Here is a 16,319-nt window from a genome sequence, read left to right on the forward strand (position 1 = left end):
ACTCTTGAAAAATACATTATTTTTCCTACTCGGGGGTCAAATGTACACAAACAGATTTTACCAGTTTGAGTATTTTTACTGACACACTCATTTTTAATTGCAGAATTTAGTCAATAAATTCAACATTATAAAATAATTTAATCTTTAAATCAAATATTACCTTCATCATATTACCTTTAAACTATCGGACAATGTTTTTCTCATTACCTGTATTATATATATATATATATATATATATATATATATATATATATATATATATATATATATATATATATATATATATATATATATATATATATATATATATATATATTAGAGATGGGATTTATGGCTCTTTGGGGGATCCGGATCTTTATGGCTCGTTCCTTTCAAATAGCCGTTCAAAAAAACTGGCTTATATGGCTCTTTTTTTTTTTTTTCTTTTTTTAAAGTATTTTAGGCTTAATTATCAATTTCCGCCATGTGGTGGTGTATGCTGTAGCGTGCATGCGCACTTTGCCATTACAATGCTGACATAAATTGATAATTAAGCCTAAAAATTTTGAGAGAGAGAGAGAGAGAGAGAGAGAGAGAGAGAGAGAGAGAGAGAGAGAAATGAGCCATCTCAATGTCACTTTTCAAATTTGCTCCCCTATTCTGTGTCTCCCTACCTTTTCTGCCAGCAGTGGACATCGACATGAATCCTTGGGGAGAACAGCACGCTCAGGCAAAAGACTGGTGTTGCCTGACTGAAATCTCGTACAAGAAGAGAACAGGGAATAGAAACCTGACATTAAACCAAACCTGTTGTTGCTTAAAGTAGCCAGTAGATGGCGTTAACGCATTGTAAATAACCAAGGAAACCCATACTGAGAAACACAAAAATGAATGAAAGGTCATTAAGACCAACACCATTTGTTTTTGTTCTTTCCATATATTTTTTGATTTTGAAAGTTTTTGTATTGCACATGTTCTTCTTTCTATTCACTTTAAATCTGATATCACAGCCATTTTCAACCATTATCTGAGTTTGAATTATTTGGAAATACTGAATACAGCTTACAGAAGCGTGACTTCAAGTGTGAAAAGGTTTCAGATTCACGTGCAATCAATCAATCAATCAATCAATCAATTTTTTTATATAGCGCCAAATCACAACAAACAGTTGCCCCAAGGCGCTTTATATTGTAAGGTAAGGCCATACAATAATTATGTAAAACCCCAACGGTCAAAACGACCCCCTGTGAGCAAGCACTTGGCTACAGTGGGAAGGAAAAACTCCCTTTTAACAGGAAGAAACCTCCAGCAGAACCAGGCTCAGGGAGGGGCAGTCTTCTGCTGGGACTGGTTGGGGCTGAGGGAGAGAACCAGGAAAAAGACAAACAGGTTTGATCCATGCAGCACACAGCGCGTGTGATCCAATGTGCGCGAGTCTGTGATAAATGATCCACACAGCCCGGCGTGTGTGCAGGAGCCGGCAGGGATCCATCCATTAAAATAAACATCAGAAAACATGGTTACATTCTTTCAATTCATAAAACTGATTTCTTTTGAAATCCAGAGAACACAAACAACAGGTGTTGCAAAAAAAAAAAAAAAAAGCAGATAGAGAGATGTCTCTCTCTCTCTCTCTCTCTCCCTCTGAATACACAGGAAAAATGCAGAGTACACGCGCATTTCAGGCGTGCTCTAAACGCAATAAAACACTAGTGTATTCCCTTCCTCACCATCTTGCACCATGCATGATCTTTGTCCACCGACCACGCCCCACAATTTCTAAATTGTTCACCTGCACATGCACCTTATTACCTAATCAGCGCCTGCTTATTTGTACTCCTCCCAGCCACCACTCCTTTGCCAGTTTGTTGTCTTTGTACACATTCCAGCGCTAGTATCAGTCCTGCTTTGTCTAGCCGTGTTTCCGAATCCTGCTCTATGTTTTTTGACTGCGCCTTTTGCCTCAACCCTGATATCTGTGTTTGCTCATGCTTTTGGACCCTGCTTGATTATGACTGTACTGTTGCTGAGCCCTGTCTGTACCATTGCTCCACTGACTGATAACCCGTGTACCGTACCTTGGCCCGAATTAAAGATTATGTACTCTTTTACTCCAACGCCTGGTCTGGGAGTCTGCATTGTGGTCCACCCTCTTTTGGTGCCAGGCGTCTTCACAGCCTGACAGCTGAAGCTATCAATGATACACCGATGACACAATAAAGCGTATAAAGGCTTATTTCTATTGTGGTCCATGTGAGGCTAAAACTTGACAACATTGTGGAGCTCGATTAAACATGTACAGATTGCAAAGACATTATAATCTCATCATTTAATGTAAGTAGCAATAAGTGTATAGTTGATATATATATAATCATTTACACTGGGATACCAATTAAATAAAATTAGTACAAATTGAACAGAGAACAATAATATCTTAATAAATTAAATAAATAGCAACTGTATCCCTGTAGAAGTGTAGACAACAAATTTAGCAACAAGTTTCAGACAAGAAAAACAATAACAAATTTAGCACAGAGATTTGGACTATAAAATAATGGACTAGAAGATAAGCTCATCTTTTGGAGCAGAAATCACATTAAAAAAATAAAAATGAATAAAAGAGTGGCGTTCCTCTTTCCTTAGCTGACTGAATAAAACTGACTTTAACTGTCTTTTAAAACTTGCCTTGTTGCTAAGTGACTACAAGATCTATATTTTATATAAGATATATTTTATCTGAATAGTTCCCAATGTGTATGGGATATGTGGGTTACATCTTGATCTTTCAACCGGTTGTTTGCAAACCTTCACAGCAATAACAGTGCAGCACCAACAAAGCATTTTCATTTGGAGAGCAGGCTGACTCTGTGAGCGATAATCGGGGCAGCTACAAAATGTAAGGTTCACTAAATTATTCAGATTAATTGATCAAAATATATGTTTATCTTTAACCTTTGTGATGTTTGATATCGTCAATTCCCAGCAGAATATTGGAGTTTATAATATCTGAGAATGAAGTGCAGTCTGCAGACCAAAAGACTGGTAGTAAAGAATCCTAAGTCCTCTCACGCATGCGTGGCACAACCTCAGCCCCCAAGAAGTTGGCATTCCATCTCTCTACTTCTATGAGACAAACAAACACATTCACACCTACGGACAATTTAAAATTTCCAGTCCACAAAATCTGCATGTCTTTGGGTGTGGGAGGAAGTCGGAGCATCTGGAGGGAACCCACTCAGACACGGAGCAAACATGCAAACTCCACAAAGAAAGGCCATAGGGTGGGAATCAATCCCATGACCTTTTCGCTCTGTGGCAACAGTGCTAACCACTAAACCACCGTGCTGCCCCCTTTGTAACTGTATTACAGAAACTGAATCTCTGATGGCAGAGAACATTTTACAGCTCAACCAGGAGAAAAGCAGAAGTTCTGGTTTTTGGTCCTGAGGCATACAGAGAGAAACTGTTTGTCAACCTGAAAGCGCAGCTCTCAGCTCCAATCCCATCACACGGCCGTTCCTCTTCCAAACCAACAGAGACAACGATTCATGCTTTTATCACTCGTGGAACTGACTATCTTCTTTCTGGTCTTCCTAAAAAGAAAATTTCTGTCAGGATTTCCCCCAGATCCTGGCTTTAACTCTGTCTTTTTAACCAATGATTGGTCTCTGGGTCGTAAAATTTAGCAGATGAGTAGTAACGTCTCCCACTGAATCCACCACAGATGTACACCTGGAGAGAATTCAAGTATATTTTTTGGCTTTAATTAGAGACAAGTTTTCAGAAATAATAAAATGTTTTTTGGATTCTGTTAAATGGTAAAAAATAGTAAATGGACTGCACTTATATAGCGCTTTTCTATCTGCATCAGATGCTCAAAGCACTTTACAGTTATGCCTCACATTCACCCCGATGTCAGGGTGCTGCCATACAAGGCGCTCACTACACACTGGGAGCAATAGGGGATTAAAGGCCTTGCCCAAGGCCCTTGTTAATCTTTAGTTCTGCCTACCTTGCCATTGAGAACGGTGCAACTAGCGTCGCTCCGTCGCTTATGCATGGGTGCATTAAAAGTCCAGCGATTAGTTCGAGGGTCGTTAACGCTCAGCACTGTTCAGCCTTACATTCCCATCGTGGCCTCCCAGAGCATAGATGAAGCCATTCAGCACACAGACACTAACATACAGTAGTGTTCAGAATAATAGTAGTCCTATGTGACTAAAAAGATTAATCCAGGTTTTGAGTATATTTCTTATTGTTACATGGGAAACAAGGTACCAGTAGATTCAGTAGATTCTCACAAATCCAACAAGACCTGTCTGTGGCTCTTGCAACTAATAAGTAATGTAACTAATAAGGTAACGAGTAATCTAACTTGGTTACTCGTAAGATTGAGCAATCAGAAAAGTAACTAATCAGCAAAGTAACTAATAGTTACTTTGCTGAGTACTAAATCTTAAAAATAACCAAATTAGATTATGAGTAACTTTATTAATTACATTCAGCAGCTGCCGACAAGGTGTCCACAGCTGCTAATGAAGTAAATGTAAGAAGTAACTGTAAAATATAACTGTATAGATTAACTAATGAAATAACTTTCCAAAGTTACTTTCCCCAACACTGGCAAAGGTACAGCCTAAAGATCAACTTGTGAGGGTTCTGTCTAGGAAGCAATGAAAGCCTGGATCTTTGTCTTCTCTGCAGAACACGACAGACTACAAAAAACTCAAAAAGAATTTTTGTCCTTCCTGATTGCTTGAACCAGTTCTTTGCAAATAGAGCCCAACTAGAACTATACTAGCTCTAATACTATACTAGTCATCTTAACAAGCTGTTTGCTGTTGTTTAAATGCTGTATATAAATATATATTTCTACTGGTCATGTTAATCCACACGCACACGTGTGTGTGGATTACACTTTATTTCAATGGTCTTATTTGACCAATCATGCATTATTAGATTATATATATGTGTTCCATTGTAGTTGCCTTTCCATTTTTTATTTTATTTGGTTTTGTTTTCTGTCTTTTCTGTTTCTATTGATTTACATTGTAAAACGGTTGGTAACATTTATTCAAAAAAGTTGTATGATCACTACACTTGTATATGTTTGCTGCACCATTATTATCTGCTCTTTATTTATTTATTTATTTTCATCAGGAAGCATTTATGTGAAGGGGCTGCATTTAGAAAGGAAGATCTTGTGGATGAGAAAAGTAGCATTTTCAACTCTGATTTCAACATCAATAAAGAGGCCCTCCAGACGCATCTCATTCAAAGCTGAGCTCTGAATTTGAAAAGGTTTGTCTGAATCATCCATCCTGATCTTTCTAAAGTCTTTCCAACATCTTTTATGACTGAGCCCATTCACTCCCCTCGGGACGCGAACTCCTGATCTCCGACATGGAAGTCGGTCAGACTCTCTAACCAGAAAGGTAAAACCCAGGGCTCTGGCCTTGTGACCAGAGAATTCTATTGAGCTATTGGGAGTGATGTTTGCACAGTGACACCTGCTGGCCTCTGTTACATACAGTAGTGTTCAGAATAATAGTAGTGCTATGTGACTAAAAAGATTAATCCAGGTTTTGAGTATATTTCTTATTGTTACATGGGAAACAAGGTACCAGTAGAATCAGTAGATTCTCACAAATCCAACAAGACCAAGCATTCATGATATGCACACTCTTAAGGCTATGAAATTGGGCTATTAGTAAAAAAAAAAAAAAGTAGAAAAGGGGGTGTTCACAATAATAGTAGTGTGGCATTCAGTCAGAGTTCATCAATTTTGTGGAACAAACAGGTGTGAATCAGGTGTCCCCTATGTAAGGATGAAGCCAGCACCTGTTGAACATGCTTTTCTCTTTGAAAGCCTGAGGAAAATGGGACGTTCAAGACATTGTTCAGAAGAACAGCGTAGTTTGATTAAAAAGTTGATTGGAGAGGGGAAAACTTATACACAGGTGAAAAAAAATTATAGGCTGTTCATCTACAATGATCTCCAATGCTTTAAAATGGAAAGAAAAAAAAAAAAAAAACAGAGACGTGTGGAAGAAAACGGAAAACAACCATCAAAATGGATAGAAGAATAACCAGAATGGCAAAGGCTCATTGATCAGCTCCAAGATGATCAAAGACAGTCTGGAGTTAAATGGTAAATGGACTGCATTTATATAGCGCTTTTCCATCTGCATCAGACGCTCAAAGCGCTTTACAATTATGCCTCACATTCACCCCGATGTCAGGGTGCTGCCATACAAGGCGCTTACTACACACCGGGAGCAAAAGGGGATTAAAGGCCTTGCCCAAGGGCCCTTAGTAATTTTCCAGTCAGGCGGGGATTTGAACCAATGATCTTCTGGACTCAAGCCCAACACCTTAACCACTAGACCATCACCTCCCCTTAAGTTACCTGTAAGTGCTGTGACAATTAGAAGACGCCTGTGTGAAGCTAATTTATTTGCAAGAATCCCCTGCAAAGTCCCTCTGTTAAATAAAAGACATGCAGAAGAGGTTACAATTTGCCAAAGAACACATCAACTGGCCTAAAGAGAAATGGAGGAATATTTTGTGTACTGATGAGAGTAAAATTCAAAAACTCTGAATTCAAGCCACAGTTCACAGTGAAGACAGTGAAGCATGGTGGTGCAAGCATCATGATATGGGCATGTTTCTCCTACTATGGTGTTGGGCCTATATATCGCATACCAAGTATCATGGATCAGTTTGGATATGTCATAATACTTGAAGAGGTCATGTTGCCTTATACTGAAGAGGACATGCCCTTGAAATGGGTGTTTCAACAAGACAATGACCCCAAGCACACTAGTAAATCAGCAAAATCTTGGTTCCAAACCAACAAAATTAATGCCTCACAGATGTGAAGAAATCATGAAAAACTGTGGTTCTACAACTAAATACTAGTTTAGTGATTCACAGGATTGCAAAAAAAGCAGTTTGAACATAATAGTTTTGAGTTTGTAGCGTCAACAGCAGATGCTACTATTATTGTGAACACCCCCTTTTCTACTTTTTTTTTTTTTTACTAATAGCCCAATTTCATAGCCTTAAGAGTGTGCATATCATGAATGCTTGGTCTTGTTGGATTTGTGAGAATCTACTGAATCTACTGGTACCTTGTTTCCCATGTAACAATAAGAAATATACTCAAAACCTGGATTAATCTTTTCAGTCACATAGCACTACTATTATTCTGAACACTACTGTAAACTCAATTAAAATGAGTGAATGGAATGCACTGGAAATACATCACCAACACTTAAATGCCCTAAAATGTTAAATGCACTTAAAGGAACTGAGTTATGACAACAATTCATTTTTGAGTTACTTTAATTAATGGAAATGAGTGACTATAACTTTTTTCAAAGTTTGAGTTACATTAACTTAAAATGAAGTGTTCGGTTTAACAGTGTACTGCTGACAAAGTGATCTTCCAAAAGGGAATTTAAATGAATTGTGATAAGAGCAATAATGGTTAGATGGAGCTCCCCAACACAACTGAATCACTCCAGAAAGACCGTAAACATGTTCTCGTGTTTTGTGGAAGAACAACAATTTGCTTTGAATTTAGCAAAAAAAAAACCTGCAAACTAAAAAAGTATAACTTTCAATGTCAGAATCCTTGGAAAACTACAAAGAGATGTCATCATGTTGAGAAACTGGCATAATGCAAAACAATTGTGCCTTTTATGTTCATTTATTTACCAGCATATCAGGACAAGGTTCTTGCAGTTGAAAAGTTTTCTTGGCACAACTTGCAGAAGTTGGAAATAAAAGCTTGCAGTGTGTTTTGATTTTAGACATAAGCTTCAAAAATATTTGATACCTAACTCTGGTCAAGACAAATGTAGGGAACACATATAATTCATGAACTGTAACAAACACACCAGTGGTTATCCACGTGTCCACTTTATTGCATATGACACAGGTTGCTGGCTAAATAGTTGCCTTCTGAACCAGGCTGGTGCTGCCACTTCTGAAGAAGTAGGTATTTTTTGGCTGGTGGTTCATTCAGTGGATCAGCATCTTGATTTTTGGCTCTTTTCAGCCTGAGGACTGAGGAGGATCACATTTAATTACTGGGTACAAATGTATTCAGTGTGTGTGTGTGTGTGTGTGTGTTCTCTGCTCTGTACAGTGAACACAAACATCCATGTACATGTAAAGGAAGATGCCTTTAAAGAGGTAAACAGGGCCGAACAACTACCCCGTCAACAATGAGCCCAAAAATATGACCAAATATTCTCCTAATGTACCTTGGTGATCAAATTTATGTCAGTGAATTGATGATAACATGTCTGATGAACCTGAAGTCGGGGTGTTCTGTGAGTGACATCATGAAAGGACGTCCCTCCATCTCACCAGGATTTACAGCAATCAACAACCTTATTCCACCTGGCTGCCGTCATTGGGGCAGAGTTCTCGTTATTTACGGATTCAAGGTAGAAAAAGCGTTTAATTTCCGCTTCTCTAGCCAGCAAGTTGGCAGCCGCCATGTTGTTTACATGCTGCTAGGATGTGAAAGCTGGGCAGTGATTGGTTCAGACGGATCACGTGGGGTTCCACTTCTCAGTGAAAAAATTAGAAACATTAATTTTTTCTCGGGTTTATATCTCCCTGCTGTGTAGACTTTTTGAGCTGAACTCTGTGAAATGTACTTTGTATATTTTTAACAAAATTATTGCGTAAAGATCATTTAGACCAACTTTACTGGAACAGAATGTAAAGAACGATTTTTCAACCGATCGCCTATTATAGTGTTCATGCACACAAGATTTATTTTTTTCATTCATGACTGTCATCAATGGATATTTTTGTCTACTTTTAACACAATGTGTCCTGTGTCACTATGTTCAAAATATTAGATTTTTATCTGAGACCAAAATATGGCCATCAGATATTGCAAAGACTTTGCTTCCATCTGCCGTCTGTCCATCCGTCTGTCTGTCTGTGTTCAACATAAGTCTCTTGCTGGTGCTTCCCTTTGTGCTTCTGGAGGTGCTATGCCAGCTAGGCTGTGAAGGTGATAGGTGGGGGTCAAAGGGTGCCTGTGATGATTCCACAGGCCTCATTCAGTTCAGTATCTACCTTGTGGGTGTGGGACGATCAGCAGCACACAGGACTCTGCTGTGGAGTAGCAGAGGGCAGCTGATCTTAAAGTATGTGGGGTTACTCCCCAATCAGAATTGGCGAGTGCTTTGAGAATGTTGTTGTTTTTGTTTATGTGTTCACTGAATGTGAGAGCTTTGAACAAAGTTACTCCACGGTAGGTCTGTGTTTGGTGGTTTAGGGTTTAACCACCACTATTATGGAGCTGAAATGAAACCGTTAGGCTGTGCTTGTGGAGTTATTCGCTTCAGCTGTACAGTTTTTCTCTGTTGCATCGCCACCTACTGGAGGAGTGGCACAAATAATTATTCTCTTAAAACAAATATGTGAGGTTTCGGCTCTACTTGGCTTGAAGGCACGTGGAGACTTTTCCTGCGTGAACATCCTTTTCTGCTTCACTCCACTATAAAGCTCTGAAAATGTGCTTTGATTTAAACTTTTCGAAAGCTTTTTGCCTTTGCTTTTTGTCTGAGCAACTTGCGCACGACTGAAACTACATTTCCCAGCTGTCTCAGCGGTCCGGTGATATGACCTTATACGATACGGCCTGTCGTAAAAAAATAAAAAACTTAGCCAAACAGAGATGAACACCGAAGACGTTTGACAGTTTGTTTGTTTTTGTTCATCTTTATCCCAAATGTTTACCGACTGACACCGGGCTCTGGGACGCTGGAAGGTTAATGAAAATGGAGGCCATGGAAGAAGACGGTTTAGACATAAAAGACGACCATAACCACAACTATTGTACGAGTAGCGGCAAAGTGCAGCCGTACGTGAGCAGTCAGCTGGCGGACGTGTCCGCGATCCCGCTGCCGATCTGTAGCCCGGTCTGTCCCCCGGGCCTGCAGGCACCCTCTCGGCGGCCCCGGTTGTGGTCCGGTGGCACCGCGGGGTCAAAGTTGGTGGACTCGGACTCCGGCAGCGAGAGCAGCGAAGTGAGTGAGACGGACGGTGCCACAGCCCACGACAAATTCACCCTTGACTCCACTTCCAAGTTTCGTAAGTAGAACTCCCGCTAGTTAACTATCGCTCCTGTGGTCCGTTTGACTCGGTAGTTTGTGTAGATCCACAGGACAGAGGCCTCAATTTAACCGGACCTACAAAAGGCCGTGACTGGACGCGAGTCGGTGAGTCTGGACTCACCGACGGTTCTTTCATCGGAAGAACCCGAAACGCTCAAATAACTAGTTAAAAAAAACAACAACAACAACATTACAGAGTTTGAACAGTCACTTTAAAATAATGCTCTTATACAGCCTCTTGATATGTATGTGCAGAGCAGGTGGACGAATTCCGGACCAAGACTTCCGACTTCCAGAATTGTGCAAAGCCATGGTCTGGATTCAGAAATATTGTTGAAATGTATTAACTTTTTAATTAACGCTGTCCGTTTCCCTAGTCCTAACTTGAAATAATAAAAAGACAAAATAATTTTTTGTAATGTTTCTAGGCCAGGGTTACATGTTCTCTTTTCCCAGCAGTCAGAGGGCATGAGGTGGGGCACACTGGACAAGATGCCAGTCTGTCACAGGCCACATCCACCCTTTTCAGGTTTCAAATCCCGCAAAACCTCGGAGAGGTCGCCCCACTGCGAGATCTCAGTAACATTGAGAACTGCATTGAGACGCTCTGATCACGCTGCACTTTAACCACTGCACACGGACAACACCATTAACATTAAAACTATTTTTATATTGCGCCTAAAACTCTTGTGAATATATTCTCTGGGTTTATAGACATTGTTATTGCGTTTGTTTTATGTAAACGTGAGAATCACAGTCTGTCTCTCCGTTATTTTCAATGGGAGCTGCTGTGAGCTACACTCGCTTCCTGATCATGTCGTTCTGGGGGAAAGTGAAGTTTGCTCTTTAACGTCTTGGTTATTGTTCTTTACAACACTGTTTGTCCTCTTTGTTCCAGACTAATATATAATATGTCTGAAGTTTGGTTTCCGTTTATTAAATTCCATGCAGATTAAACAGCAGACACGGATTATTCGTTATAATTGTTTTAGCAAGTTTTCAGGGTATCATGCAGCAGTCTCTTATTAACGTGACGGAAAGTATAAAAAAAAATTCCATTTTTGTAGTATAATATTAATTTACAATTGTCATCATGTGGATTCTCTATGTTGTTTTGACTGCAGCGACTCTCTGACGTGCAAGGGATTATGGGATACATGAAAACCCTGGATATAGATGGAAAAACACGACCGGGCACGTTACATCCACAAAGTCCAGTTTGTTGGACTAAACACTGTTCAAAGTTACTAGATGCTCGTGTGAGTGCTTTGGGCCAACTTGTAGAGGTGGTCTGGGGCTGCGGACACATGTAATGTGAGCACAGAACTCTGATGTCACATGACTGACACGGCTGTTCAGTTTGATCATTCTTAGTTTGTTCAGCAACATTTGAATTAAAATTTAGTGGTTTCTTACCTTATTGAAGAATGTGAATTAAAAAAATCTTGTTATGCATGCAGTGTGACTGATTGAATCCCTTCTTGCTTTATTTGTCCAGACGCTTTTTGTGAAATGATTCATAAAAATGACCTTAGGTCATATTAATCTTATGTGAACATGTGTTTGTGGAAAAGGACATTTATCGTGTTTAAGACGAGCATGGAGGCCCGTAAAGACACATTTGGGAAACATGCTGTGCATCTCTGGATCAGCTGCTTTGTCATGCATATAATGCACACTGCATGCAGATAGAAAAATAAAGTCCAAAGATAGCGTAATGAGACCTTTTAGCAGCTGTCGGTAGCTTCAGCCGTTGGGGCCACTTAATGCACAGTTACTGAGAAAATAAGCAGCTCATAACTTTTAATGTGAACACCAAAGCAAATCATTAGGAGAACCACTATGCTGGGTGACTGTGAGGAGGAAGCGTAGCCCTAAACAGAAGCCCCGTGTACACCGCCAACCCGTTCACATCACTAACCGTTTTTCCCCACTCGACGACACACCCGCCGAGGATCAAACTCTGGTTATTGGCGACTCTGTTTTGAGAAATGTGAAGTTAGCGACACCAGCAACCATAGTCAATTGTCTTCCGGGGGCCAGAGCAGGCGACATTGAAGGAAATTTGAAACTGCTGGCTAAGGCTAAGCGTAAATTTGGTAAGATTGTAATTCACGTCGGCAGTAATGACACCCGGTTACGCCAATCGGAGGTCACTAAAATTAACATTAAATCGGTGTGTAACTTTGCAAAAACAATGTCGGACTCTGTAGTTTTCTCTGGGCCCCTCCCCAATCAGACCGGGAGTGACATGTTTAGCCGCATGTTCTCCTTGAATTGCTGGCTGTCTGAGTGGTGTCCAAAAAAATGAGGTGGGCTTCATAGATAATTGGCAAAGCTTCTGGGGAAAACCTGGTCTTGTTAGGAGAGACGGCATCCATCCCACTTTGGATGGAGCAGCTCTCATTTCTAGAAATCTGGCCAATTTTCTTAAATCCTCCAAACCGTGACTATCCAGGGTTGGGACCAGGAAGCAGAGTTGTAGTCTTACACACCTCTCTGCAGCTTCTCTCCCCCTGCCATCCCCTCATTACCCCATCCCCGTAGAGACGGTGCCTGCTTCCAGACTACCAATAACCAGCAAAAATCTATTTAAGCATAAAAATTCAAAAAGAAAAAATAATATAGCACCTTCAACTGCACCACAGACTAAAACAGTTAAATGTGGTCTATAAAACATTAGGTCTCTCTCTTCTAAGTCCCTGTTGGTAAATGATATAATAATTGATCAACATATTGATTTATTCTGCCTTACAGAAACCTGGTTACAGCAGAATGAATATGTTAGTTTAAATGAGTCAACACCCCCGAGTCACACTAACTGTCAGAATGCTCGTAGCACGGGCCGGGGCGGAGGATTAGCAGCAATCTTCCATTCCAGCTTATTAAATAATCAAAAACCCAGACAGAGCTTTAATTCATTTGAAAGCTTGACTCTTAGTCTTGTCCATCCAAATTGGAAGTCCCAAAAACCAGTTTTATTTGTTATTATCTATCGTCCACCTGGTCGTTACTGTGAGTTTCTCTGTGAATTTTCAGACCTTTTGTCTGACTTAGTGCTTAGGTCAGATAAGATAATTATAGTGGGCGATTTTAACATCCACACAGATGCTGAGAATGACAGCCTCAACACTGCATTTAATCTATTATTAGACTCTATTGGCTTTGCTCAAAAAGTAAATGAGTCCACCCAGCACTTTAATCATATCTTAGATCTTGTTCTGACTTATGGTATGGAAATAGAAGACTTAACAGTATTCCCTGAAAACTCCCTTCTGTCTGATCATTTCTTAATAACATTTACATTTACTCTGATGGACTACCCAGCAGTGGGGAATAAGTTTCATTACACTAGAAGTCTTTCAGAAAGCGCTGTAACTAGGTTTGAGGATATGATTCCTTCTTTATGTTCTCTAATGCCATATACCAACACAGTGCAGAGTAGCTACCTAAACTCTGTAAGTGAGATAGAGTATCTCGTCAATAGTTTTACATCCTCATTGAAGACAACTTTGGATGCTGTAGCTCCTCTAAAAAAGAGAGCTTTAAATCAGAAGTGCCTGACTCCGTGGTATAACTCACAAACTCGTAGCTTAAAGCAGATAACCCGTAAGTTGGAGAGGAAATGGCGTCTCACTAATTTAGAAGATCTTCACTTAGCCTGGAAAAAGAATCTGTTGCTCTATAAAAAAAAGCCCTCCGTAAAGTTAGGACATCTTTCTACTCATCACTAATTGAAGAAAATAAGAACAACCCCAGGTTTCTTTTCAGCACTGTAGCCAGGCTGACAACGAGTCAGAGCTCTATTGAGCTGAGTATTCCATTAACTTTAACTAGTAATGACTTCATGACTTTCTTTGCTAACAAAATTTTAACTATTAGAGAAAAAATTACTCATAACCATCCCAAAGACGTATCATTATCTTTGGCTGCTTTCAGTGATGCCGGTATTTGGTTAGACTCTTTCTCTCTGATTGTTCTGTCTGAGTTATTTTCATTAGTTACTTCATCCAAACCATCAACATGTTTATTAGACCCCATTCCTACCAGGCTGCTCAAGGAAGCCCTACCATTATTTAATGCTTCGATCTTAAATATGATCAATCTATCTTTATTAGTTGGCTATGTACCACAGGCTTTTAAGGTGGCAGTAATTAAACCATTACTTAAAAAGCCATCACTTGACCCAGCTATCTTAGCTAATTATAGGCCAATCTCCAACCTTCCTTTTCTCTCAAAAATTCTTGAAAGGGTAGTTGTAAAACAGCTAACTGATCATCTGCAGAGGAATGGTCTATTTGAAGAGTTTCAGTCAGGTTTTAGAATTCATCATAGTACAGAAACAGCATTAGTGAAGGTTACAAATGATCTTCTATGGCCTTGGACAGTGGACTCATCTCTGTGCTTGTTCTGTTAGACCTCAGTGCCTGCTTTTGATACTGTTGACCATAAAATTTTATTACAGAGATTAGAGCATGCCATAGGTATTAAAGGCACTGCGCTGCGGTGGTTTGAATCATATTTGTCTAATAGATTACAATTTGTTCATGTAAATGGGGAATCTTCTTCACAGACTAAAGTTAATTATGGAGTTGCACAAGGTTCTGTGCTAGGACCAATTTTATTCACTTTATACATGCTTCCCTTAGGCAGTATTATTAGACGGTATTGCTTAAATTTTCATTGTTACGCAGATGATACCCAGCTTTATCTATCCATGAAGCCAGAGGACACACACCAATTAGCTAAACTGCAGGATGTCTTACAGACATAAAGACATGGATGACCTCTAATTTCCTGCTTTTAAACTCAGATAAAACTGAAGTTATTGTACTTGGCCCCACAAATCTTAGAAACATGGTGTCTAACCAGATCCTTACTGTGGATGGCATTACCCTGACCTCTAGTAATACTGTGAGAAATCTTGGAGTCATTTTTGATCGGGATATGTCATTCAAAGCGCATATTAAACAATATGTAGGACTGCTTTTTTGCATTTACGCAATATCTCTAAAATCAGAAAGGTCTTGTCTCAGAGTGATGCTGAAAAACTAATTCATGCATTTATTTCCTCTAGGCTGGACTATTGTAATTCATTATTATCAGGTTGTCCTAAAAGTTCCCTAAAAAGCCTTCAGTTAATTCAAAATGCTGCAGCTAGAGTACTGACGGGGACTAGAAGGAGAGAGCATATCTCACCCATATTGGCCTCTCTTCATTGGCTTCCTGTTAATTCTAGAATAGAATTTAAAATTCTTCTTCTTACTTATAAGGTTTTGAATAATCAGGTCCCATCTTATCTTAGGGACCTCGTAGTACCATATCACCCCAATAGAGCGCTTCGCTCTCAGACTGCAGGCTTACTTGTAGTTCCTAGGGTTGTAAGAGTAGAATGGGAGGCAGAGCCTTCAGCTTTCAGGCTCCTCTCCTGTGGAACCAGCTCCCAATTCAGATCAGGGAGACAGACACCCTCTCTACTTTTAAGATTAGGCTTAAAACTTTCCTTTTTGCTAAAGCTTATAGTTAGGGCTGGATCAGGTGACCCTGAACCATCCCTTAGTTATGCTGCTATAGACGTAGACTGCTGGGGGGTTCCCATGATGCACTGTTTCTTTCTCTTTTTGCTCTGTATGCACCACTCTGCATTTAATCATTAGTGATCGATCTCTGCTCCCCTCCACAGCATGTCTTTTTCCTGGTTCTCTCCCTCAGCCCCAACCAGTCCCAGCAGAAGACTGCCCCTCCCTGAGCCTGGTTCTGCTGGATGGTTTCTTCCTGTTAAAGGGAGTTTTTCCTTCCCACTGTAGCCAAGTGCTGCTCACAGGGGGTCGTTTTGACCGTTGGGGTTTTACATAATTATTGTATGGCCTTGCCTTACAATATAAAGCGCCTTGGGGCAACGTTGTGTGATTTGGCGCTATATAAAAAATTGATTGATTGATTGAAGTTCAAAGATGGTTACCTTGCCGTATTTTAAGAGGTTAAAATTCACATTCTGTTTCAATCTGTTCTGTTTTTTTTGTTTTGAGTGGCTGATGTGACAGCCAATCAGAGTAGAGCAGCACCGTGATGTCAGTGGTAGGTCTCTCCAAAAACACTTCATTTATGTGTTTATATACCATGTTTGTCATAGATTCTGTAAAAGCTAGTGAGAAATAAACACTGAAAACAAACACATTGAAAACACTGCTT

At 39.9% G+C, this 16,319-nt stretch overlaps 1 protein-coding gene across 1 annotated transcript in view; it reads left to right on the top strand.

Moving 5' to 3' along the window:
* The first annotated feature begins 9,702 nt into the window (after nt 1-9,702).
* Nucleotides 9,703-16,319, top strand: part of cacul1 (CDK2 associated cullin domain 1) — a 28,710-nt gene continuing 22,093 nt past the window's right edge. Inside the window, exon 1 of the mRNA XM_034184420.1 lies at nt 9,703-10,104. Coding sequence (XP_034040311.1) covers nt 9,786-10,104 — 319 coding nt within the window. The 5' untranslated portion in view covers nt 9,703-9,785. The remainder of the gene's footprint in view (nt 10,105-16,319) is intronic.

Source organism: Thalassophryne amazonica, chromosome 13, assembly GCF_902500255.1.
Source record: "Thalassophryne amazonica chromosome 13, fThaAma1.1, whole genome shotgun sequence".
NCBI lineage: Eukaryota > Metazoa > Chordata > Actinopteri > Batrachoidiformes > Batrachoididae > Thalassophryne > Thalassophryne amazonica.